Source organism: Chelonia mydas, chromosome 5, assembly GCF_015237465.2.
Source record: "Chelonia mydas isolate rCheMyd1 chromosome 5, rCheMyd1.pri.v2, whole genome shotgun sequence".
Classification (NCBI taxonomy): domain Eukaryota; kingdom Metazoa; phylum Chordata; order Testudines; family Cheloniidae; genus Chelonia; species Chelonia mydas.
Window position 1 is genome coordinate 67,541,302 of NC_051245.2, and position 27,566 is coordinate 67,568,867.

Below are 27,566 nucleotides of genomic sequence, written 5' to 3' on the forward strand. Positions count from 1 at the left end.
TTCTGCCCCCAGCAGTACCCCTTACTCTGCGTTTTCCCTCCCAGGGGAACCCCCAACCCTCTATCCCCACCTTGCCTCAGTGGCTACTGCCAGTCATCATCCAGCCCCCACTCACTGGGGCAAACTGCAGTCTGCCATGGCTGCTCATCGTTGACAAGGAGGTTGGATAAGCTGCCTCTGCCTATTCCCAGGCTGCACTTCTGTAGCCCCAGTACCTTTGTAGGCCCCCATCGAGGCCTGCAGCCTGGGGTTTACCAGGCTGGAGCTCCCCAGCTCCCTTTGTCCTTTTCCCCAGCACTGCTCTGCTTCATTTACCTTGCTCCCAGGCAGCTAGCCCTTCCCACTCCCAGGCGAAAGTGAGAATCTTACAGCTCCTGGCCCTCAGCCCTCTTACAGGGCCAGCTCTGGCCCGATTGGGGCATGGCCCCAGTTGTGGCTGCTTCCCCCTATCAGCCTAACTTTTCCCAGCTGCAGCCCTCTCCAGGGCTGCTTTTACTATTGGCTCCCCCAGGCAGCCCTCTCCCAGAGCTGTTTTAATTCCTTCAGGGCCGGAGCGGGGTGACCACCCCGCTACAATGCCTTTGTAGCCTTTGTAGTATTTACGATCCTTCACACCTAGTACCAAGTCTTTTCGAGAGTTAAAAATGGCCAGCACACCAGGAACAGGACCAACCCAACTAGAGAAGTTAGGAATTCTGGTGCTGGTGAATGGGGCAGACGGAGGAAGGGCTGGGTACTAGCTTTATATTAGAGGAGTGATGGCTGTGCGCAGAATATTACCACTACTGGTTTTCACCTCCCTGATGGCAAATTTGGATGAGACTACCTAAAATAAGTTTCACTTGTGATCAGACCTAGAACTTGAACTTGGATCTTCATAGGTGAAACACTAGTGCTTTCACTCTCTGCATCACCTGGCCCAGTTTTCTCAGTGTGTGTTTATTGTTTATCTCTCTTTATATTTTCTCTCTGCAAATAAAATAACAAATGCAGATACTAGGATGGACATGTGTCTGGTTTTCGACCGGAAAGTCTGGTCAGAAAGGGGACTTGACAGTATCCGGTTACTGCAGGTGGGGGAGTCAGGGAGGTGCCTGGTCATTACCTATGCCAGCCCCTACTCAGTTGGGGCCACCTCCTACCTGTGTTGGGCAGCAGCAGATCCCAGCTCTGAAGACAAGTCCCTTCTGGGCAGAGGGAAGAGGAGGGGAAAAGCAGAGAATGACAGAACGGTGGAGGGGGGAAGAGGAGCAAATAGAGGGCGGGGCCTTGGTGGGTGGGGAGAGGCAGGAGCAGGGCCTTGGGAAGGGGTGGGTCAGGGGTCAGACTTTGTGGGAAGAGGCAGGCAGGAGCAGTCCCCGGCACTCCTGCTGGAGTGTCTGTTTTTTAAATATTACAAAGTTGGCAATCCTAGTGAGTACACTTGAGGATCTTTAAACTATATAATCTTGCAACTCAATTTAAAAAAATTAGTTCAAAACAGAACATTTAATTGTATAAAATTGTATCACACTGTGAAAAGCAGAACTGTAGAAGACCCTGGTTTATAGGGCTACCTTGTAGTCTCTCCAGGGAATGTAATAGAAACATTTGGCTACATACTGTGGTGGGATTTCACCCATTACGTTTGCTCATTTTTTTTGCATATAGTTTGCCCTTTGCTATAGAATGTTCTGATTCCTTATTTGTGAAGTATAGTTTTGTTCCCTTGTATACCTCCTATGTGTGGGATATGTGCTGTTTATTCTCTTTTGAGATTGCTGTGATTTGGGTTTCAGTGCTAGTCTCTAAGGTGCCACAAGTACTCCTTTTTTTAGTGCTTTATTTGTGGCTCTTTCTAGTTGCAATTGCAGGGTCAGATCATTTTCATGACTGTCCTGTATTTTGGAAACTGGAAAAGGAAATATATCTCAGGATAAAGTAGCTAATGTGAGGACTCAAAAGAAGGGTGGCAGACTCACAGTTAAACAAGCATACAATCACTGTTGGCCACAGGAAACAACCCAGATGTTGCTATACACATAGCCAAAGAATATAACAATTTTGAAACACAAACATCTTTAAGTGAAAACCTTTCTTACAGAGCATAAGAAATGACACTCCTCCCACAGAAATGAACACTGTGATAGGAAAATTCAAAAAAGCCTATAGAGCAATGATATATTCCACAAAATAAATAAATAAAAGAACACCCTTCAGAAATACAGCCAGGAGAGAGTGAGTGAGTGAAGGTCACAAAAAGAGCCAGGCATGGTAATGAGAGCAAACCGTCACCTAATTTCAACATTTTCTTCTGCCAGTTAATGCAACCAGTCATCTCAAGCCAACAGTCTTCAACCCACAACATAAACCTATAATAGCTTATTAAACTGACTTTATTAATTTATTCCTGGCTATTGCATTACATAGAAGTGAAGGTCTCTGAACTAAAAGCCAAATTTAGGGTTTTTTTCCACAAAATATATCATTTCTGTTTGCTTAGGAACCCATGACTGAAAAACAAACAATTATGTAATTGTGCTCTCTTGCGCTCTCTCTCTATCTCGGACCCCTCTCTGTTAGCTAGGTTGGACAAATCTCCTGCTCTGTGGCTTGAAAGTCCCACAGGTGCAGGTTCCTCTCCCTTTTCTCCCAGTGGTAGAACAGATGACTTCTGAGAGGGGAATACACCGCTGTAGTCTCCCCTTTAACCAGTTCCTTATCCACCTTTCAGTTTTCATACTGATCCCCATCTTTTCCAATTTAGCTAATAATTCTCCATGTGGAACCGTATCAAATGCCTTACTGAAATCAAGGTAAATTAGATCTACTGTGTTCCCTTTGTCTAAAAAATCTGTTACCTTCTAAAAGAAGGAGATCAGGTTGGTTTGACACAATCTACCTTTTGTAAAGCCATGTTGTATTTTGTCCCAATTACCATTAACCTTAAAGTCCTTAACTACTTTCTCCTTCAGATTTTTTTCCAAGACCTTGCATACTACAGATGTCAAACTAACAGGCCTGTAGTTACCCGGATCGCTTTTTTTTAACCTTTCTTAAAAATAGGAACTCCAGTCATACGGTACAACCCCTGAGTTTACAGATTGATTAAAAATTCTTGCTAACGGGCTTGCAAGTTCATGTGCCAGTTCCTTTAATATTCTTGGATGAAGATTATCCGGGCCCCCCGATTTAGTCCCATTAAGCTGTTCGAGTTTGGCTTCTACCTCGAACGTGGTAATATCTACCTCCATATCTTCATTCCCATTTGTCATCCCACCATTATCCCTAAGCTCCCCATTAGCCTCGTTAAAGACTGAGACAAAGTATTTGTTTAGATATTGGGCCATGCCTGGATTATCCTTTAACTTCCACTCCATCCTCAGTGTTAAGCAGTCCCACTTCTTCCTTTTGTTTTCTTCTTATTTATATGGCTATAGAACCTTTTACTGTTGTTTTTAATTCCCTTTGCAAGGTCCAACTCTACATGGCTTTTGGCCTTTCTCACTTTATCCCTATATGTTCTGACCTAAATAAGGTAGCTTCCTTTGCTAATCCCTCCCATCTTCCACTCCTTGTAGGCTTTCTGCATTTTCTTAATCACCTCTCTGAGATGCTTGCTCATCCAGCTTGGTCTACAACTCCTGCCTATGAATTTTTTCCCCTTTCTTGGGATGCAGGCTTCCGATAGTTTCTGCAACTTTGACTTGAAATAATTCCAGGCCTCCTCCGCCTTTAGATTCACAAGTTTTTCAATCCAATCCACTTCCCTAACTAATTTCCTTAATTTTTTTAAGTTAGCCTTTTTGAAATCAAAAACCCTAGTCACAGATCTATTTTTGTTTATCCTTCCATTTAGTTTGAACTGAATTAGCTCATGAACCAAGGTTGTCCCCTACAATCATTTCTTCTATGAGGTCCTCACTGCTTACCAAAACCAAATCTAAAATGGCATCCTCTCTTGTTGGTTCAGCAACTACTTGGTGAAGGAATCCATCAGATATCGTATCCAGGAAAATCTGAGCCCTATTATTATTACTAGCACTTGTCCTCCAGTCTATATCTGGATGGTCACACAATTCCCATTAGTATTTACTTGTTTAAAAACATTAAAGAGGTCTCTATCCATATCCACATCGGATCCTGGTGGTCTATAGCACACCCCAAGCACTATCCCAGGGCAGGCTCTAGTAACTTTCTTCCCCAGTGTGATTTTTGCACAGACAGACTCTGTCTTATCCATTCCATCACTTCTTATTTCTTTACAGTCTACCTCATCATTGATATACAATGCTACTCCACCACCTTTGCCTTTATTTCTGTCTTTCTTAAACAGCACATACCCTTCAATACCCATAGTCTAGTTCTGACTACTATTCCACCATGTTTCTGTTATCCCTATAATATCTGGTTTCACTTCCTGCACCAGTAGCTCTAGTTCCTCCATTTTATTACCTAGGCTCTTCGCATTAGTGTACAAACATCTTAATTTTTGCCATTTGGCTTCACTCACATTCTTTACTCAATTGGGCACAGACATTCTATCGCCAATGTTACCTATTAGATTGGTATGTACACTACCCTTATGTCCATTCTCCTACCCACGGCAATATCCTTTCTTACTTCCTTTTCTTCCCTCTCAAAGAGAATAACTGGCGTGGAGATTACCTGGACATCTCCCCCAAATTCCTAGTTTAAAGCTCTCTTGATCACTTGTGCCAGCCTCCATCCTAGAAGTCTATTTCCCTCCTTACTCAGGTGAAGTCCATCCTGAGAGAACAGTCCCCTGTCCATGAATGGTTCCCAGTGGCCATACATCCCAAAGCCCTCCTTATAGCACCACTGCCTGAGCCATCTGTTGAGCATCATAATCTTGTCATGCCTTTGTTGCCCTTCTCTAGGAACAGGCAGAATCCCACTGAAGATCACCTGAGCCTCGGTTTCTTTTAGCATCTTCCCCAGCCTGGCATAGTCTCCCTTGATATGTTCCAGCAAGAATCTAGCCGTATCATTTGTTCCCATATGAAAGATAATCAGTGGATTCTTTCCCGCTCCTGTTAGGATCCTCTTCAGCCTCAGGTCCACATCCCGTATCTTATTATTTATGTTTCTAATTCTGTTCCTCCCATTGCAAGGGTAGGCGGTAAATATTCCTTCCCATATTCACCAAACTACCCTGGCTTATTGGGAATAGGGGGGGTGGCACAGCTGCTCCTGTCCAGTCTTCCCCCACCCTCTCCCTTTGGGGGGCAGATGGTGTGTTCCTCCCCAAAACTGCCATGTTTTACTATTATCATTTCCAGGGATAGGAGCCATGGTTCCCTGGTTTCTGAGGATTACTGCTCTTTGAAATAGCTGCTGTTCCTTCTGCTCCTCCCCTTCTCCCGAGAAGATGATGGGGGATTTCTATCTGAAGACAGACAGAGAAGTGAGAGAGGGAATAGGGGGGTGGTTAAAATATTGAGAATAAGATTAAATTTGGCTACTTGTTCACCCTGTACATTTTTATGATCAAAGCATTTGTGAGTATAACTGAGTTTAAGTAGTTCTGTTCTCTGAAAACAGTGAGAGAGAGAAATAAAAAAGATATGTATATAGAGGATTCTTACACCATGAAAAGCAGATTTGACATGAGGAATCAAAACATCTAGAAGATATAAAGTGCTACAAAGACCAGAAAAAAATGTTAACAAGAAAAACATTTGAAAATAACATTCTATGTAAAATATCCTCTGCCCATCTGCAGTTTTTATACTTTTACTTTTGTAGTTGTTTGAAAGCTTGGCAATTGCAAGAGAAACATCTTTTAACTTTTTTTATTTTACGTTTACAAATTGATTTAGATAGCTGTTGGATAACTCACTGCAAGATCTTCATCTAGTTACAGTAGCATCTGTCTTTTGTATTTACCTAGATGATTAAAGCATTATTTTCTAGAATCCAAATTGTATTTTAATTTAGAAATGGGATCATTTTATTCAAACATGTCAAGGTTTTAAAAATAACTACACCCTTTCATTATGTTTTTAAAAGCAACAACACACCCCTATGTTTGCAAACACAGCTTTCTGTCGTAATTTAAAAAGGCTAATATTATAGTCACTTTCTAAGAAGGGTTGTGTTCTGTTGCTTTCCAGTCAAACCAGACATCTTCCATAATGAAGAAGCAGCAGTAATTAAAGAGGGTAATAAAAGAGAGGGATTTTTGCCAACTGGTTCATATTTCATATATTAGCCATGCCACAGATAACATGTATAAATGTCTCAATAAAATAACATTGGTATCATTACTAAAAAGGACTCTCCAGGGTATCTTTTAGAAAGCATACTTTTCTGGCTGTATGTAACATGCTTAGTAATTTATTTATATTACAAAATAATTTAGATTTGCTATTATTACCCATTAATAAACCAGTTTTACTTCTAAATCAAGATCAACGCTATATCCTTCAGATTTATTGAAGAGGCTATCTAGTTATTTGTAAAAAAGATCTGAATGTACAGTCTATTCAAAAATTTAAAATGAGAATAAAATATCTAGGAAGTTTTTAAAAACTCAGCAGTTTGAAACACATTGCTAAGATAACCATTCAAGTCCTTTTTCTATAATCTGTTGACCATATGCATTTTTTGTTGGAGATAAGTGACTAGGGTTTTATGGAAAATGGAAATACTCTTATTTGACAGGTTTCAGAGTAACAGCCGTGTTAGTCTGTATTCGTAAAAAGAAAAGGAGTACTTGTGGCACCTTAGAGACTAACCAGTTTATTTGAGCATGAGCTTTCGTGAGCTACAGCTCACTTCATCGGATGCATAGCTATGCATCCGATGAAGTGAGCTGTAGCTCACGAAAGCTCATGCTCAAATAAACTGGTTAGTCTCTAAGGTGCCACAAGTACTCCTTTTCTTTTTACTCTTATTTGAGGTACTTGTTCGTGCTAATTGACTGCTGTGAAAGAGAGATTTAGTGAAGGAGAAGGTTTAAAATGTTTTGTGACTGCATAATGCCTAATTTGCCAACAGCCTTGAAAATATTATTAAAAAGATTTAATTTTATCCTGTCCTGCTCAGATAATATGAACTCACTGAAATCATAAATGTGCAGTAGAACTGGACAAATGGTACAAGGAAATAATTTGGTGGAGAAATGCCCCACAAATTCTTGCAAGGACTCGGCTTTATGGGCCTAAATCAACATTTCCTGACTCTCTTGTGTAATAATAATTACTGCAGAGAAGGTTTTTTGCATGTGATTTCTTTAAGAAGATAAGATGCTGAATTGAGAATAAAAATACAAAACAATTTGAAAAAGGATTGTGTATCAGGATTTCTCAAACTCTCGTGCATTTTGAACCATTGGTTAAAATGAAGATCTTCTCATTGACTATTTTCCTTTCCTACCTGCTAGTCCCAACTCCCTATTTCTCCTATAATACTATAGGTTTTGGTTACTTTTAAATATATAAACAACATAAGAACAGCCATCTTGGGTCAGACAAATGGTCCATCTAGCCCAGTATCCTATCTTCCGTTAGTGGTCAATGCGAGATGCTTCAGAGGAAATGAGCAGAATAGGGCAATTATCAAGTGATCCCATCCCCCTCTCGTCCACACTCAGCTTCTGGCTGTCAGAGGCTAGGGACACCTGGAGCATGGGGTTGCATCCCTGACCATCTTGGCTAATAACTATTGATGGACCTATCCTCAATGAACTTATCTAGTTCTTTTTTGAACCCAGTTGTAGTTTTGGCCTTCACAACATCCCCTGGCAATGAGTTCCACCAATTGACTATGAAGAAGTACTTGGTATTGTTTGTTTTAAACTGGCTGCCTCTTAATTTCATTGGGCAATCCCTGATTCCTGTTATGCGAAGGAGTGAATAACGTTTCTTAATAACTTCCTCCACACTATTCATAATTTTATAGACATCTATCATATTCCCCCCTTAGTTGTCTCTTTTCCAAGCTGAAAAGTCCCAATCTTTTTAATCTGTCCTCATATGGAAGCTGTTCCATACCTTTAATAATTTTTGTTGCCCTTCTCGGTACCTTTTCCAATTCTAATAAATCTTTATCGAGGTGGGGCAACCAGAACTGCACACAGGATTCAAGGTGTGGGCATACCATGGCTTTATATAGTAGCATTATAATATTTTCTGTCTTCTTATCTAACCCTTTCCTAATAGTTCCTAACATTCTGTTAGTTTTTTTAACTGCTGCTGCACATTGATCGGATATTTTCAGAGAACTGTCCACAATGAGTCCAAGATCTTTCTTGAGTGGAAACAGCTAATTGAGATCCCATCATTTTGTATGTATAGTTGGGATTATATTTTCCAATGTGCATTACTTTGCATTTGTCAGCATTGAATTTTATCTGCCATTTTGTTGCCCAGTCACGCAGTTGCTTGAGATCCCTTTGTAACACTTCACAGTGTGCTTTGGACTAAACAATTTTGTGTAATTTAGTATTGTCTTCAAATTTTGCCACCTCTCTGTTTACCCCATTTTCCAGATCATTTATGAATATGTTGAACAACACTAGTCCCAGTACATATCCCTGGGGGACACCAATATTTACCGTTCTCCATTGTGAAAACTGCCCATTTATTTATACTCTTTGTTTTCTGTCTTTTAACCAGTTACTGGTGCATGAGAGGATCTACCCATAACTGCTTACTTTGCATAAGAGCCTTTGGTGAGGGACCTTGTGAAAGGCTTTCTGAAAGTCAAGGTACATTCTAACCACCGGATCAGCCTGGAACACATTTGGTGACTCCCTCAAAGAATTCTAATAGATTGTTTAGGCTTACCCAGGCTGTAATTGCCAGGATTGCCTCTGGAGCCTTTTTAAAAAACTGGTGTCACATTAGCTATCCTCCAGTCATCTGGTACAGAAGCTGATTTAAGTGATAGGGTACATAGCACTGTTAGTAGTTTTGCAGTATCATATTTGAGTTCCTTCTGAACTCTTGGGTGAATACCATCTGGTCCTGGTGACTTTTTACTGTTTAATTTATCAGTTTGTTCCAAAATCTCTTCTATTGGCACTTCAGTTTGGGACGGTTTATCACATTTGTCACCTAAAAAGAATGGCTCAAGAATCTTCCTCACTTCCTCTGAGGTGACGAAGATGCAAGAATGCATCTGATGCAAAGAACTCATTTAGCTTCTCTGCAATGGCCTTATCTTCCTTGAGTGCTCCTTTAGCACCTCAGTCATGCAGTGGCCCCACTGATTGATTGTTGGCAGGCTTCCTGCTTCTGATGTACTTCAAAAAAAAATTGGTGTTAGTTTTTGTAAAGCTCCATGACTACACTGCAAATTCAAAGCCCTGCATAGCAAGAAAGGGATGGAAGGAAAAAAAAAACAAAAAATTATAAAAGGAGAAAGGTGAGGACGAGGAAGGGAAAGGAAAGGAACAATAACATGACATTAGTCTGAGTATAAAATCTGGTACTTTGTATGTTGTTTCTTCTCTCTCTTCTTTTTGTTTGAAATGAATGGAAATGAAAGCTTTGTAAACTTTTAATTAGAAATCTTTTGGGGTGAAATGTATTTTCAAGCATACCTTTTCTCTTTAAGGGTATAGATCTACATTGTAGTGACTAGCTTTAACCTGACCGTGCAGGGGAGTCAGGACAAATTGTGACACTTAGCTCTGTCTACACAACAAACTTATGTTAGTATAACTACATGGCTCGGGGATGTGAAAAATAAACACCCCTGAGCCATGCAGTTATACCGACTGAACACCCAATGTAGACAGCGCTATGTTGACAGGAGAGCTTCTCCCATTGACATAGCTACCACTTCTCAGGGAGGTGGAGTACCTAAGCCAACAGGAGAAGCTCTTCTGTTGGCATAGGTAGTGTCTTCACTAAGCGCTACAATGTTGCCGCTGCAGCATTGTAAGTGTAGACTATCCCTGAGTCTCATTGCCTTCTGATGCTTTTTCTGGGACAGTGCAGCTGTAATGCCACTCCTTACTCAGGGATAAGTGAAAAAAGCACAGTCTAGCCTTTCTTTTCTGTTGTTGTTAAATGTACTAGTTTCGTGTAACTCTTTTTATGAATTTCATGAATTTCAAACTAATTCATTGACCCGGTTGGTTTTTGCTGTTAATGTATAGTTTTTTAACCACTATATTCTTGCCAATGTACTTTTTCATTACTGTATTATATCAAAGCTTATATTTCTGATTTCATCCATCAAAATATTTCTGAACCAACATTTGGGAGCAATGGATATTTTAAAGTGATACTTCATAATGCAGCAGGCTGTTGTGTGATTGCTCTGTTTCATTTGGTGACTAATATCCAAAAACAAATGAGGATGGAATAGTTTAAGATTACCACTTACCAAGACAATGAAAGCATATTAATTGTTTGAAAGTAGAGTTGCTTCCATTAATTTGTACATTACAAAAGTTTATTACCTGTTGGCATATTGCACAGACACTGTACTGGCATTTTTCTTATTGTCTTTTGGATAGACCATTACATTCCAATAATCCTTATTCTTCTCTAGAGGCTGAAGTAAAAGACTTAACTAACAAAGCATTAATCCTGAAAAGGGTTATTAGACATAAAGCAGAATTTATTACAACCATTACAGAATCATTCCTGTATCTTCCATAGTTTAAAAAGAGATGAAATAAGAATTTCCTCCTCTCATGAGCAAATGAGTACTTATATGAATCCTAAACAAAGCAATCTTCATCTTTGTATGGCTGATGTAAATGTAGAGCAACAACTAATCATGTTATATTTAGATGATTAAGCCACATAATTGCAACAGGAGTAGCTGCGTGTATTGGTGTGATGCCTCCTTCATATTTGTGAAATAGGCATTGAGTTGTTATATGTTCTATGGTCTGTTCTGGGCGACCATAGTCGCACACAGGAGAGTCTTTAATTCTCCATTTGTGCAGCAAGTATCCACATCTGCTATGGTTTGCGCAGATACGGTTTAGGGTTGCCCATAAGCTTCATGGGAGATCGAAGCCAGGGATCTTCTTCGTCGGGTCTTTCATGATGTTTCACGTCTTGTGAACTCCCTTTGGCTTTCCAAGCTTCATCAGGGTTGAAGTTGCATTGTTAAAGGCTGAATGTGTGGGCTGTGAGCCACTACAGGGTTTGCATTCCTAGGCCATTGGTGTATTTTTCACATATGTTTAACCAGCCTAGTGGTACACCAGCTTCAAGTAATGCACATAATGTAACTTATGGCTAATAGAATAGGACAAAAGATTTGGGGCACTAATAATTGTTTATTTTGAAACACAGATGACTTCTTTTTATATCACTGTACAATGAGAAGTTTCTCGTCATAGAGAATTATTTTTGTGTGTCTTTTCCATAGCTAAAACTGTTCCTGGTCTTGCTTTCATGTTAATTGGTGTAGGGTACAGCCAATAACCCTCTGCCAGAGAATCCTTGGATTTTGCCAAAGACTTTTGTCATAGGCACTCAGGTACTATGGTAATGGGGGCTATAAAAGTAACCTAGAAAGATTGGTGATGGAAATGGACACATTAAAGCAGGTAGTGGAGAGAGTTGACAAAAACCACCCTTCAGATTTTACTATAAAGGTGTTTTTCATTTGGAAACTAGCATTTTTACCTTAGCAGTGAAAGTTGGTGAAAGTTCCCTTGGCCTTTGTTTCAGAGCAGGTGCTTAAAGTTTCATCTTAGACGTAGGGGAAAAGTTAATATTCAGTGAATCAGTTTGTGATGGTGGTCTTCCTTCTTCTGAAAAACAAAAGGAGATACAAATTAAGGCCAAAACTTTCAAAATGAGACTTCTAAATGTAGGCCCCTAAATGTTTCCGAATTTCCAAAGGTACTGAGTAATTGCAGCTCTCGATGACTTCTGTGGCATGTGTGAATACTCAGCATCTATGGAAATCGGGATGCTTTTATTTAGGTACTTAAGTATAGATTTAGGACCTTACTTTAGACACCTAGGGTTGAAAAGCTCTTGTATAAGTGACCAACCATATCCTATACTGCCCTGTCCTATTAACATCAGGATGAAAATAGGACCCAAAAAGTTTTAAGAAAATCAATAATGTATTATGTTAAAATGAGAGAAACAGAACAGAGAGGTGTAGAAGAAGATATAATGAGTCCATGGATAAAATATTGGGAGTAATGTAGACCTAGCACTGCTTTTGCATGTCACAATAAAGGCTCAATCTTGTGTGGCCAAAGCCATGCCCTACAGTTATTCGGTATCAAAGAAAGAAGTGAACTTTTCTTACTTTGTGTTTTCTTAAACTGTGTTTAACTGTTTTTAATCTTCAATTATTTTGTTTAAATTCCTGAGAAATTTAGATTGTTCTTCTTAACCCCTGAGGATAGGACCAGAAGGAATGGACTTAAATTTCAACTAGGGAGGTTTAGGTTGGACATTAGGGAAAAACCTCCTGTCAGGGTGGTTAAGCACTGGAATAAATTGTCTAAGGAGGTTGTGGAATCTCCATCATTGGAGATTTTTAAGAGCAGGTTAGACAAACACCTGTCAAGGATGGTCTAGATAATACTTAGTCCTGCCATGAGTGCAGGGGACTGGACTAGATGACCTCTCAAGGTCCCTTCCAGTCCTATAATTCTGTGATTCTCTCTCTCTCAATGAGCAGTAAGACCAGAGATTTCAGCACTTCTACAAAACAACTCACAAAGCATATTTAAATAAGCTGTGTTATTTTAGAAGTTTTTCTCAGAAGAATATAAGTGACTGCAATTTCCCTAGAAATCCAAACAAAGTGTGCTGCACTAGAGGACAAACCATAATACAACTGGCAATAGTGCTGAACGAAATATTTATATATTTAAAATACTTCATCTGGTCCTCCAGTTATGTTAGCTCATTAAATTTAAAGTAGTTTCTCTTCATGGCTACTTATACCATGAAACAATAAATAACTTCTTTTTTTACTACAAACTGAGAGGCTGTTAAATGCTTTGTTTCTTTATTCTGTTTGGTAGGGTTGAGAAGATTTTCTTATTTCACACTTGGTAGAAGGCACAATTTTTTTTAAGGTGTGTATTTGTTCCCTTTGGGAAGGAAGATCATTCCTTCCATTATATGATTTTCGTAGCATCAGTTCTATGTCTTTACCAAGTAGTCACAAGTAAATGTATTCACAGTTTTCATACAGCAAACTTCAGAAATTTTTGAATGATTTATTAGAAAAAGAGTACATGAATGGAGTGGTGATATCTAGCAAATATATAAAATTGGACAAGAAATATGGAAAGTGCCAAAGAATTCTCCAAGTAAGTGTATCATTCATTTCAAAGGAAAGGGGGGGCATAATCATCTCCTCCCTAAGAAAACCTCAAGAAAGAAAATGTCTGTATGGAACCCTCTGGAAGCTTTCCCAAAAATTGTTTCTAGGGGGAAGAGAGGGAAGGCAGATGTTCCCCCTGCAAGAACCAGATGTTCACTGTGCTGAAAATTATAAACAAGTATGTCTCCATTCCCAGGCTAATGCTGCTTTCATGAAGTTTGGCTAACTTTTGCTTTAGTTCAGCATATGATCATGCTTTAGTCCCTAATGTCCAACCTAAACCTCCCTTGTTGCAATTTAAGCCCATTCCTTCTTGTCCTATCCTCAGAGGTTAAGAACAACAATTTTTCTCCCTCCCCCTTGTAACAACCTGTTATGAACGTGAAAACTGTTATCATGTCCCCTCTCGGTCTTCTCTTTTCCAGACTAAACAAACCCAATTTTTTTTCAATTTTCCCTCATAGGTCATATTTTCTAGACCTTTAATCATTTTTGTCCCTTTTCTCTGGACTCTCTCCAGTTTGTCTAAATCTTTCCTGAAATGTGGTGCCCACAACTGGACACACTACTCCAGTTGAGGCCTAATCAGCGCAGAGTAGAGCGGAAAAATTACTTTTCATGTCTTGCTTACAACACTCCTGCTAATACATCCCAGAATGATGATTACTTTTTTTGCAACAGCGTTACATTGTTGACTCATAATTAGCTTGTGGTCCACTATGAGTCCCAGATCTCCTTCCGCAGTACTCCTTCCTAGGCAGTCATTTCCCATTTTGTATGTGTGCAACTGATGGTTCCTTCCTAAGCGGAGTAATTTACATTTGTCCGTATTGAATTTCATCCTGTTTACTATAGACCATTTCTCCAGTTTATCCAGATCATTTTGAATTATAATTCTATCCTCCAAAGCACTTGTAACCCGTCCTGGCTGGTATGGTCCGCAAACTTTATAAGTGTACTCTGTATGCGATTATCTAAATCATTGATGAAGATATTGATCCAAACAAAACCCAGAACTGATCCCTGTGAAACCCCACTCATTATGCCCTTCCAGCATGACTGTGAACCACTCTTAACTACTCTCTGGGAATGGTTTTCCAACCAGTTATGCACCCACCTTATAGTAGTTCCATCTAGGTTGCATTTCCCTAGTTTGCTTATGAGAAGGTCATGTGAGACAGTATCAAAGTCAAGATATACCACATCTACCGCTTCCTCCCTATCCACAAGGCTTGTTACCCTGTCAAAGAAAGCTATCTTGTTGGTTTGACACGATTTGTTCTTGACAAATCCATGAGGTAATATCTTTTATTGGACCAACTTTTGTTGGTGGAAGGGACAAGCTTTTGAGCTTCACAGAGTTCTTCCTTTGTCCTGGGGAAAGTAACAAGAGCGTGTGAGCTAAATACATGGTGGGGGAGATATTTAAGCATAAGAGTCCTCGTTCTCAAAGGAAATCTGCACAATACCTTCAAAAGATGAGCCTGGGAACTTTAATTCATAACTCTGCTGGACACTAAAAACCATGTACTTAACACAGACACTGGTTTTTTTTTGGCTCATTAAAACAATTTGCAACACACCCGCCTGCCTGCTAACCCCTATTGCCCACTTCATTTTAAGTGGTTTCTTACAGCATGTCTGCAGCCCTTTTGTTAATAATCTCTCCCACCCTGTATTTAGTTCAGATCCTTGGGTTACTTTCTCCAGACCTGAAGAAGAGCTCTGTGAAGATTGAAAGCTTGTCCCTTCCATCAACAGAAGTTGGTCTTATAAAACATATAACATCACCTACTGTGTGTCTCATATCTTGGGACCAACATAGCTACAGCAGTACCGACAACAATGGAAGAGATCAGATTTTACCCCTCACTGTTCATTTTTTTTAAAAAAAGACCAACTACAGATATAAAGAGACTATAAGGGTTTATTTTAAAAATTAGGAATCTAAGGCACATCAGAATTTTTAAAGGCTGTTTTCTGGGGCTAGGCTAAAAATTCAAGACTTCTGTTTCTTTAAGCAGTAGCTATTGGATTCTCCATTTCTAGCTCCATCTCTTTGGTGATATGCCTCCTTTTAAAAATCCTAATGATCGGTAATCCTGGAACAGCTGTAAGGAAAATCAGAAACTGAGCAGAACACAGTTTTTCAGTTAGTATAGATTTGTCAAATTTCCACACTGTTCAAAACTTCAAGACCAGAAGCCTCCCAATCTGTCAAAACTTGTCGTCATTATCAAATCTCTGGTATTCACATAAGATGGCCTTAAATTATTTTCTCAAATAAGTAAGTAACCCTGTACAGTATACTCCCGATTATCTGAATAGCATGGGGGACATGGATTTTATTTGGATTATCAGGAGTTCAAATAATTGAGAAGGCAGGAGCCATTTAGCAGCAGAGTGTGCTCCCCCAAGTTGGGGTTTCCCCCTCTTTCTCCTCTCAGTCCTGGCTAGGGACTGTAGCTACACCAGGATTGCAGTGTTCCTTCTTTCACCTGCAGTGGGCAGGTGTTACCGGCCCTGTGGCAGTGCAAGAAACCTTCTGCAGCTCTGCTGCCATGGCTCCACTCGTTTCAATGACAGCTGGGCTGCAGAGGGATCCCTGCACGGCCAGAAGCCATTCAGCAGCAGGGTGGCCTCCCCAGCAGCGGCTGCTCTTCCTCCTTGCAGTCCTGGTCAGGGGTCTCTGCTCTATTGTCCAAAGCGTCACAGTATCCGTATCCTTTCCTTATCTCCCAGAGTAAGATACATGAGGTACATGCTGCAAAGGACATGTATATCATGCTGGGCAACAAGGAAAGAATTTGGGTTTCAGATTAATTGGAGTATACTGTATATCAAAATATTTACAGTAAGTTTTTTTGACCTGATAGACTGAGCAGTGTCTGATAAGCTGTTAGCTATCCTTCAGTATCAAGAAAATCTTGACTGATTCTTTTTCTGACATTTTCAAATCCAGAAATGCCATGGGGCCAAAGAAGATGATACAATAATTTTTTTATACAGCACCATTCATTCAGGATATCACAAAGTATTTTACAAAGTCAGCTGTATCCTAAAGAAAAAAATAAATTCATGTGAGTTGTAAACAGGAAAAGTAAACTCATAGGGTGAGATTTCCTGACAGATAGCCCAAGTCAAAGAGAAACCCACAGTTGTGTTGAGAAGAAGCCTAGCGGAGCTAAGTGGATGATTGAGTGAGGAGGCTATAGAGTTAGAGATGTGCTGGGGAGTGAGGCCATGAAAAATGTGGGCAAGCATATGACATTTTGAATTAGGACTTCAGTGGGACTGTGCCCATGCTGAATGCTGTTTTGAGTTTAAGAAAAAGGTGTTTAGGGCTCCAACAAACTTCTGTTAAACATTATGGGTATGTCTGACAGCAGACTCAGGCTCATGGGGCTTGGGCTGCAGGGCTGTAAAATTTTGATGTAGACCTTTGGGCTCGGATTGGAGCTGGGGATCTGGAATCTCCCCCTCCCCCCTTGCGGGGGCTGAGTGAATATGCCACAGTTTTAAAGTCCCATTTTACAGCCCGATAACCTGAACCCCGCAAGCCCCAGTCAGTTGACACAGGCCAGCTGTAGGTGTTCAGTTGCAGTGTAGGCGGACCCGTATTGTTCACAATATGTTTAACAAAAAGGTATATGAAAAATACTTGTAATATTGCTTTCTGTATAAGAACATAAGAATGGCCATACTGGGTCTGATCAAAGGTCCATCCAGCCCAGTGGACAATGTCAGGTGCCCCAGAGGGAGTGAATCTAACAGGTAATGATCAAGTGATCTCTCTCCTGCCATACATCTCAACCCTCTGACAAACAGAGGCTAGGGACACCATTCCTTACCCATCCTGGCTAATAGCCATTAATGGACTTAACCTCCATGAATTTATCCAGTTCTCTTTTAAACCCTGTTCCAGTCCTAGCCTTCACAACCTCCTCAGGCAAGGAGTTCCACAGGTTGACTGTGCGCTGTGTGAAGAAGAACTTCCTTTTATTTGTTTTAAACCTGCTGCCCTTTAACTTCATTTGGTGGCCCCTAGTTCTTATATTATGGGAACAAGTAAATAACTTTTCCTTATTCACTTTCTCCACACCACTCTTGATTTTATATACCTCTATCATATCCCCCCTTAGTCTCCTCTTTTCCAAGCTGAAAAGTCCTAACTTCTTTAATCTCTCCTCATATGGGATCCATTCCAAACCCCTAATCATTTTAGTTGCCCTTTTCTAATGCTAGTGTATCATTTTTGAGATGGGGGGCCACATCCGTACACAGTATTCAAGATGTGGGCATACCATGGATTTATATAAGGGCAATAAGATTTTCTCTGTCTTATTCTCTATCCCTTTTTTAATGATTCCTAACATCCTGTTTGCTTTTTTGACTGCCGCTGCACATTGCGTGGACGTCTTCAGAGAACTATCCACAATGACTCCAAAATCTTTCTCCTGATTAGTTGTAGCTAAATTAGCCCCCATCATATTGTATGTATAGTTGGGGTTATTTTTTCCAATGTGCATTACTTTATCCACCTTAAATTTCATTTGCCATTTTGTTGCCCAGTCACTTTTAGTTTTGTGAGATCTTTTTGAAGTTCTTCACAGTCTGCTTTGGTCTTAACTGTCTTGAGCAGTTTAGTATCGTCTGCAAACTTTGCCACCTCACTGTTTACCCCTTTCTCCAGATCATTTATGAATAAGTTGAATAGGATTCGTATTAGGACTGACCCGTGGGGAACGTCACTAGTTACCCATCTGCATTCTGAAAATTTACCATTTATTCCTACCCTTTGTTCCCTGTCTTTTAACCAGTTCTCAGTCCATAAGAGGATCTTCCCTCTTATCCCATGACAACTTATATCTAAACAGTAGATATAAATAAAAATGTCTGTGTGATATGTCATATTGGTTCAGTGATAGAGCTGAATTTTCAAATATGTGCTATGCTCGCCTTTCCAAAGAACACAGCTGCATTGCTTGCTGAATATATAATTGAAAATAGAAGAAGATATTGCAAGGGATAAGTACAATTATTTTATAGCTTGTCTTGTATTTACTTTCACCAGATATGGAAAGATGTGCTGACTGTCTTCACTTGCCAGCCTGGAAGGAGCATTGCTTTAGATTGGCACATTTACCCTTACATTTAGGTTCATAATGGCACATTCTTTAGATTCTCTCTTTCAGATGCTGCAGCATTCAGATCTGCCACAGATCACAAGTTTCTTTTGCATTCATTGGTCTTGGTTCACTGGCATACACTAGGCTGGTGACAATGTTACATCAAACATAGGACTATTCTTAAGCATGGCGGCAGGTTAGAGTGATTAGGTGAGTGGTACATATTGTGTAATACTGCATGTCACTAGTATCGTGCCATATGATCTGTGAAAAGGGTGGATTTCACAGACGTGATGTAAACGTGAGGTATGGGTAGGTCTCAGTGTATAATACAATTATACTACTATATAAATAGCCAGATAACTTAATTTGTTGCTAAGAAACATATAGGTCCACAGCAGTGTTTATTTTATTCCCATTTTCCACCTTTACTTGTCCATTCACTGTTCTGTTTTCTTTGTGTTTCTTTTCTGCCATCGGTTTCCTGTGCGTCATCCCAAGCTGTTGCCTTTAAAAGTACAGAGGGGAAGGCAATGGTAGGGAGTTCCTTTTGAGATTCAGAACAGCAAACAACAGGAACGAGTGCAACCTGCTCAATCTGGCCTTCCTTCACAAATAGTTGGCAAAAATGGCAAAGGTAGCTTCCATTTAAAATGCCTGAGAAGTGCAGGAGTGGAGCTCACCTCCTGCAAGGCTTGTAAGACATGTAGCCCAGGAAGAGGACTGCCATCTGGGGTTCCTAGACTCATTAGGAGTGAAGTCCTGCAACAGACCTTGAGCCTTATTTTCCTAGGTTTTAAGCATTTTGGTCTGGAACTGTTTGTTCATACGTGTTGGTAGAGCATCTAGCACAATCAGGCCCCATCCTATTGTTTTCTGTTTTATATGCTAAAAGTGCTGTACAGAGAAACTGCAGTATAGTGTAAACATAAGAATTGGAGAAATAACATGTAAAAAGAAAAATTAAATTACTTTTCAAAAGACTCACTAGTATAACTATTCTTTAGGAGAGAATACCCCTAAGAAGGCGCTCTGTTGATAAAGGCCCAGAGTACGTCTAGATGCTGCACAAGTTACCAATAATAATAAATCAAATTTAGCATTGGTAGTTTGGTGCCCAGAATAACTAGTGGGACTACAGTTAGCAGTTTTTCATAGGAGAATCATACTTTCTAAGTGACAAACTGGGACATGGGGGTCAGCGAGGGTTACAGGGAAGTATTATGTTGTGGGATAAGGGAGGTTGGTGCAGAAGTGGGAAGAAAAGGGGGCATGTCCCCTTTCCCACCCCCTTCTTTCAGAATGAAGAACTGGGACATTTTACAGTAGAAAGCAGGGAGGGGAACAACAGTATCTCACTGACACCTCTTGCCTTTTCTAGTCTCAACCTTTGCCCCTCCAGTCTTAGCTCTACTCCACACACCAATTTATCCAAACTCTCATGACTAATTGACTTCATTGTCAAGTTTCTGGTGGGAACTGGTACCAGTATTAGGCTGTCGTTGTCCATGTGCACCAGTCACTAGAGGGGGGAATAAGGCACTTTGCCAATGGGTAGCTAACAGCAGAGGAATGTAGAGACTCAAGACTTCTGGATTCGACTGCAGTTTCTGTAGGGGAATGTGCTTTAACGGTTATAGACCATTCTGCTTCTGTCCGTGTGTGTCAGGAACTATGGGCTTGAGTTCGCTCAGCTGGCGCCTGGGACTAGCTGGCTCAGTCTTCAGGCCGGTTAATGAGCCCTGCTGGGCTGTGGCAGAATCTCCTGACTGGCTGGCTTGCCCAGTTGGCTGCAAGGCTCTGACAGGTCTGCATTTATGCTTAGCAGCAGCGGCAGATCACTGGCTGCTCAAAGCTTATGCCAGCATCTGTGATCTCCGGCCTTGCTCCAGTCCTGTTCTGGCTTTGTTCCTGTCCTGCTCCAGTCTGTTCCAGTTCTGCTCCCTTGGCCAGCTTCAGAATCCGGCTCTGACCCTTGGCTCTGTCTCCCAGTTCCTGTTCATGGCTCTAAACTAGGTGGAGCTCTGGCTTTAATCGCTATGTCAGAGGGCCCATATGCTGGTCCCTGACACTCTGCTGCTATCCAAACCTCCCCCCATCCCCTTCTCCTTACATCTATCACTTCCCATCCCAGCTCCTGCCTCCTCCTATACTCCCTTTCTGCGATCCAACCACCTCCCAACCCAGGTCCTACTTCCTTCCCTGTCTGCTCCTATACAGTCTGCTACAAGCGGGGCACACATCCCCAGCTCTTGCTTCCCTTCTCCTCTGCTCCTGTCCAACCTTCATCACACCCTTGGCTCCTTTCCTTCTTCCCCCTCTGTTCTTGTGCAACATTTCAATTCCTGTCTCTCACATGCTCTGCTTCTGTTCAACCTCCAGCTCTCACCCTTTCTGCAAGCTACCCCTCTCTGCTTCTAACACACTCCCCACCCATTGCTTCTGTTCACGTAAAGCTCTCCCTTTTCAGCTCCTTCCAGCTCCTGCCCATCCTCCTCTTCTGCTCCTCCACAATCACTGGTGCCTGCCACATCACTCTTTATTCCTTACCTTTCTGCAGTCCAATGTGGCTGTGCCCTCCTCCTCCTCTGTGCTGCCTAGATGCCAGCAGTGGAGACATAGAGAGAACTGGAGCGAGTGTTTCTCTTCTCTTAGTCCTGGTATCACAGAGGCCCACAGCAGCAGTCATGAACAGCAATTGCATGGAAAGTCCTGTTCAGCCCCTACAGCTAGAGCGTGCTTAGTGTAGATGGAATTTTCGTATAGTTAAGCTGCCAAATTCTAAATTGACTACTGAGCGTATGTCAGGTGAGATTTTTCCGATGCATGTAAACTGGGCAGATTTAGGCAGTTTTTCACAAGGACGGCAAAAGGACATAATTACCAGAGTGACTTCCCCTGCTAGATGTCATGTTCCTGCTCCAAAGAATGAAGGTGCTAGAGGTTCCTATAAAATTTTTTAAATATTTTTTTTAATATGGGCAAAACAATGTATTTTTCCTTGTTCTAAATGCTATTTAGTATTTTTATCAGCAGTTTAGACAATGATATAAAATCTTTGCTGGTAAAGTTTCAGATGACACAAAGATTGGTGGGGTAGTAAATAATGAGGAGGGAAGATTATTGTTACAGAAGAATCTGAATCATTTTGTTAAATGTTCACAGTCAAACAGAATGTGCTTTAATACAGCCAAATATAAAGTAATGCATCTGGGAACCAAGAATGCAGGTTATACTTGCAGGATGGGAGACGAACTCAGAGCAGGATTTATGGATCATTATCCAGTTGAATAAGCATGAGTTCTCAGTGCATTGCTGTGGCAAAAAGGGCTAATGCAATCCTTAGATGTATAAAAAGGGAAATATCAGGGAGAGATAGAAGTGATCTTACCTCTGTACCCAGCATTGGTTAAACCACTGTTAGAATACTGGGTTCAGTCCTGGTATCCACGCTACAATAAAGAGGTGGAAATACTAAAAAAGTTTCAAAGGAGGCTGTAAAAATGATCCAGGGCCTGGAAAACAAGTCTTATGATGTGAAGCTTACAGAACTTATCAAAGACAAGGTTGAGAGGTGACCTGATCATTGTGTGTAGGTACTTACACATTAAAAAAATATCTGCGAGTGGGGGGATTTTCAATTTTGCTGATTGGATATTGTTGAAGTTGAAGTTTGACAAATTCAAACTTGAAGTAAGATGCAGTTTCCTAGTTATGAGCATAATTAAACATTGGAACAGTTTACTGGGAGAGGTGGTGAACTCACTATTGCTTTGAGTCCTCAACACAAATTAGATATCTTTTTAGATCTTTAAAGTTTTAAAAGCTTGGTCAGCTTCTGAGAGAAATTCCATAGTCTTGTGTATGCACGGGGTCAGACTGGATGGTTGTGGTGGCTTCTTCTGGCCTTGGAATCTGAGAGTCTAGGGGTATGTCTACACATCAGTGTAAGCCTAGGGTTAGGGGAGTGAAGGCAGTGAACCTGTTTCAGGGAACCTAAGTGGGCTTGAGCTTCTACGCTGCATTTAAACCCTAGGTTAAGGATTTTCTGACTCATGCGTGAACTTAGGGCTCTGGTATCCACACTGCACAGACCCAGGTCAAAGTAACCCTGTCCCCAAGTGCATAGCAGAGAGATTAGCATTCCCCCCTGGGGATCCCTTGAGCACACTGCACTGCAAGCCTTGGGGATGCACTTCTCTTTGCTGCTGGCATCAGCCAGGCTGGAGTTGTGTGTGCTTTTCCTCTGAAGCCTACATTTTATGTCAAACTTCAAACCAGACAATAAATAAAAAAACAACCAAACACCTTCGTTGAACATCCCCATTTTAAAAATTATGAATTGCAAAGTTTCATTCTAAAAATTTGACAGCCCTAGAGACTGATGTCCTAATTGTCCTGCCAACGTGATTCAGCCTAGAGGTGGAGAGCCCAATTCTCTGATTAGATGGTAGTTCAGTATAAAGCCTTCTCAAACTACAGTCATTTTACTGAGACAACTACCAGTGGAGCTAATTATGCAGTTTATGTACTCATGTGCTCTTGGGCACCCGAGTCCCATCAGTAGCACCATCACAGTTAGGAAACAGGATAGGCAGTGGAGTTTTTCCCACAGTGCAACACATTTGTAGTATCAACACGTCGGGGGCACTCTGGGATAGGTTTACTTTGACATTCGTCTGTGCACAGCAGTGTTGATGCCAGAGTCCTAGGTTCAAGCATGGGTCAAATAATCCTTAACCTAGGGTAAAAATGCAATGTAGACGCTCAAGCCCCGGGTTCCCTGACATGGGTCAGCTGACATGAGTCCAACTAACCCTAGGCTTACGTTGGTGTGTAGACAACCAGTAGGATACATCTGGAGACTTCAGTCATCTGAGTCAAGCTGGGGCCGTGTGCACACAGGAAAGCAACAAGACTCAGACTCTAGATCCTAGCTTAACACATACTTGGATCCTCCAGCCCTGCAGGGACCTGGGATCCTATGTTTGAGCCCTAGGTTAATGCAGTTGGTGTGTGGATGTAAGGGGGATTAGTCAAGCCCAGTCTTACCCTGCTATGTAGATGTACCGTATGAGTCCCGTTATTTACATCTTCCTCCATTGGACATGAGGAGAATGGGATTTCACTCTCATGTCCTCAACATGTTCATAACGCAACTCTGTGTTAAGACAACTACTATAATCAAATCTCATGCTTCAGGGCTTCCGTCAGTCGCCTACAGGAAAATTATTTTCCCCCCGGTGCACAATTCCCCCGATGCACAGATGTATTCACAGTAGGTCAGGGGCACCTTCCTCTGAAGCACAAGAGAGATTGGCCACTGCTGAAAAATGGGACACCGAACAAGGTGGACCAGTGCTCTGCGGTGATACAGAGAATCCTCTTTCTAGATACCTGGCTGGTGTGTCTTGCTCACATACTCAGGTTCCTACTGCACATCAGGTTTGGAGTTTGGTAGGAATTTCCCCCCAGGGCAGATTAGCAGGAACTCTGAAGGTTTCCCACCTTGTTTTATAGCATGGGGCCTGGATCACCTGTTAGGGTCATCTGGGCATATCTCACCTAATCAGTTCCTTGTTATTGCAGGGGCATCAGGCAGGGATGGCAACTCATTCTCTCCTATATTCTGCCTGTGGCACACAGGTTAGTCTTCTGAGGACCGAAATGCTTTAATCTAACTAAAGTCATTGTGCTTAAGATAGGGGTATCCGGATGAAATGTAATGGCCCTTGATATACAGAAAGCCAGATTGGATGATCTCATGATCCCTTCTGGCATTAAAATGTTATGAAATTATGAATTAATTGAAAGTATTAATTTAAAGCACATTTGTTGAAGTGCATTAAACCCCTGTGTGGATGCTTCCATTCAAAAGTAAAGTGGTTTTAATTTGCTTTAGCTAAGGCTACTTTACTTTTAGCGGGATCATCCACACGGGTTTAATGCGTTTTAACAAATGCACTTTAAATTCACACCTTCAATTAATTCAGCTTAACTATCCTCAGTGTCCCTGTGTAGATATGCCCTCAGAAGGCTCACAAGGACTGGGAATCCAAACTTTGTTAGTTTTTCATGAACAGACAGAGCACCTCAAATTGACTTCACATCAGAGTTAGCCCCGACCCTTCTTCCTTGCTTAATGCCAAGTCAGAGTCCAGATCATAAAATGTATCCAATCCAAAAGGACAAAAAGAGCCCACTACTTAGTGATTTAATACCATATGTCACCTCTTCTGATCCAGAAGAGAAGGAAAAGGTGACAGTTTCTTTAGTCCTGAAGACGAGACTGATTCCAAATGTCTGAGAGAGTATGGAAGGGAGACACAATTAGTACTGAGAGGCTCCTGTGTGTCTGTCGAATGTGGATCTGTTCAGACAAAGATCAAAGAAAAGGTTACCTGTAGCTGGAGTGTTTTGAGATGATTTCCTGCACAGATCCACACTACCCATCCGGCACTTCCGCTTCTTCATAGTCTGTGTCTTGGACTTTGAGGTACTGGAAAAATTGAGGGGTGAGACAGGTTCATCACCTCTCATAAAACCTTGAGTCAAAATATTCACTACACTGATTGGGCAGGCAGACAGACTCCACATCAGCTCCTCCTAGCCTGGCTCTGCAGGCAGCAGGTGAGCCCCAGGGATGGGGGACCGGAGGATGGAGGGGGGGCAGGGTCGGGGCCTCAGAAGAAGAGCTGAGACAGGGGTTGGGGTTTTGGGGAAGGGGCGGGGCTGGGGTGTTCGGTTTTCAGGGATTACAAAGTTGGCAACCCTACATACTGTCTGTTTTTGTTTTGTAGAATTGACTTACAACCATTTCTAAACAAAAATGGTATTTCTGACTTTTAACAAGTGTTCACCGTTTAAAGAGCCATGTTCATCATCATTTAGACAAAATGAGTGAAAGGTTTATAAGATGAAGTTGTATTTGGATAATCTCCTGCTTTCTTATCCTAAATCGCTTGCAGTGTATCAGCCTTAAAATACTCTAGTTCTTCGAGTGATGGCTCATGTGTATTCCACAATAGGTGTGCTCGCCACGTGCATTGGTGCCGGAAGTTTTTCCCCTAGCAGTATCCATAGGGGGAGTGCCTCAGCGACCCTTGGAGTGGCGCCTCCATGGCGTGGTATAAGGGGAGCTGCGTGCTCCCACCACCGTCAGTTCCTTCTTGCCCCAGTGAAGGTGCATCAGAACTACTCTGCTCCAGCTTTGCTGTAGCTCGTCCCCAGAACTTTTTGTTCGTTCAGTGTTAGTACCTGTAGTTAGTTAGCTGTTCAGTTAGTTAGAGTGCCCGGGTTGGGGCATGCCCCACACCCCGCGTTTTAAGTTGTGCGACACTGGTAGGCGATCTATGCCAAGGAGTGACCCGCACGCAGACTGTTTACACTGTTTGGGAGAAACCCATATCAGTGATCGTTGCAAGATTTGCAAGTCGTTTAAACTTGAACTGAGAGATTAGGCTCTGGGCTATTCTGATGGAGTCGGCGCTGACCCCGACTCCGGTGCACCGCTCCGAGTTCGCACCAGGCACCACGGCATCAGTATGTGGCGACCGTCTGGCGTCTTTGACCAGTTGGCACCGATCCCCATCTATGGGGCACAAGAAGGCAAAGAAAACGCCGTCTTCACAGTGGCACCGAGGGAATCCAGGGGCAGAGACTAGACCCATGTTGGGCAGTCCTCGATCCCCTCCGGCCTCTAGACCTCTGACTCACGTAGAGCGGAGTAGCCTGGCTGCTTCGGAAACGCTGGAGGCCCTGCAGGCAGCCCGGGATGTCAAGTCCATGCCAGTACCAGGAGTGCCGCCAATGTCGGCACCAGGCTCCAGGTGCAAGCCACTGCTGGGTTCTCCGCAGTCACTCCCAGCTCGGCACCGGTCTCAGTCCAGAGAACATTCCCGATGCCGTTCGCCACCCAGCGACAGTTCAGGGCATAGTCCACGTGGATCGCCCTCAACTCCCACCAGACTGTCTGGTTGGGTGTCGTCCGACCCGACACTCTCGGCACTGCTCCGCATCACGGAGTGAGTACCGACGGAACCAAGGCAGACTTTGCCAGAGGTCCTCGTCTCATAGGGATTGCCACGGCCAGTCATGGCATGGACGTCAACGCCTTTCCCGCTCGGAATCCTGCTCCAAGGCTCCGCCAAGGCATCGCCTCCACAGCCCAGTCGATCGCCGGCACCTCACAGTCGTGGGTCCGCCCGTCGGACCCAATCACGTAGCAGCAGCTACAGACGGTACCAGTCCTCCGCATCAAGGTCGCGGTCCCATGGGCGATGTAGCTCCCAGCACCGCCATTCCTCCCAGTCCCAAGACAGCGGCAGGTTATTCATCAGCCCGGTCTCCACTTGTAGTCACCCTTCCATGGGACAGGCCAGCCAGGCCGAACAACCAGGGCTTGTCGGTGACGCAGCCAGTGCAGTGGCCCCAGGCCCCATGGCCTGCCCAATGGTACCAGTGGGCACTGTGGCCCTGACTCAGCCCCCGGTGGGGGCCCGGCCGGTAGCCAAAGCCTCAGAGGCACCGTCGGCCTCCCTCTCCAGACCGCCGAGGAGGGGGTCGGTGGGAAATACGTCCTCGGCACCGTGCCCTGAGTCTGACCAAGTGGTGCATCCTCCAGTGCCGGCGGACACCCAGAGCACCGTGCCGGCCTCCTCGCCCTCCCTGGATGAGGCAATAATGGCCCACCCCCCTCCGTCCCGCAGGAGGACTTTAGGGCCCATCAAAAACTTTTTAAAAGGGAGGCATCAAGCTTCCACCTCCATGTAGAGGAGTTGGAGGAACCCTTGGACTCCCGGTTCAACATGCTGTCCTCTTTGGCACCGGGTAGGGTAGCTTTGCCCTTCCATGAAGGGGTGGCAAAAATTTCAATTGCCTTGTGGCAAACACAGGTCACTGGCCCCCATCTCTAAGAAGGCAGAATGCAAGTACTTTGTACCTGCCAAGGGGCACGAGTACCTCTACACCCACCTGGGGGTTAAGTCATCAACCACGGGGAGCAGCAGGGCCAACCAGCCCCTGCCTGAGAAATAAAGGTTTGTGGAGGCTGGACTCTTCTGGGAGAAGGCTTTATTCTCCCTTGAGTTTTCAGTTACGGGTGGCAAACCACCAGGCGCTACTGGGCAGGTATGAATTCAATTTGTGGGGTTCCCTGCCCAA

At 42.6% G+C, this 27,566-nt stretch overlaps 1 protein-coding gene across 16 annotated transcripts in view; it reads left to right on the plus strand.

The window, feature by feature from the left end:
- The window catches only part of FER (FER tyrosine kinase), a 427,220-nt gene that overhangs the window by 276,996 nt on the left and 122,658 nt on the right, over positions 1–27,566 (plus strand). Inside the window, exon 19 of one of the 16 annotated variants that reach the window (XM_037901523.2) lies at positions 8,622–8,650. The exons of the other annotated variants lie outside the window; for them this stretch is intronic. Coding sequence (XP_037757451.1) covers positions 8,622–8,635 — 14 coding nt within the window. The 3' untranslated portion in view covers positions 8,636–8,650. Of the gene's footprint in view, positions 1–8,621; positions 8,651–27,566 lie in introns of those variants that run through there. 16 annotated transcript variants of the gene reach the window in all.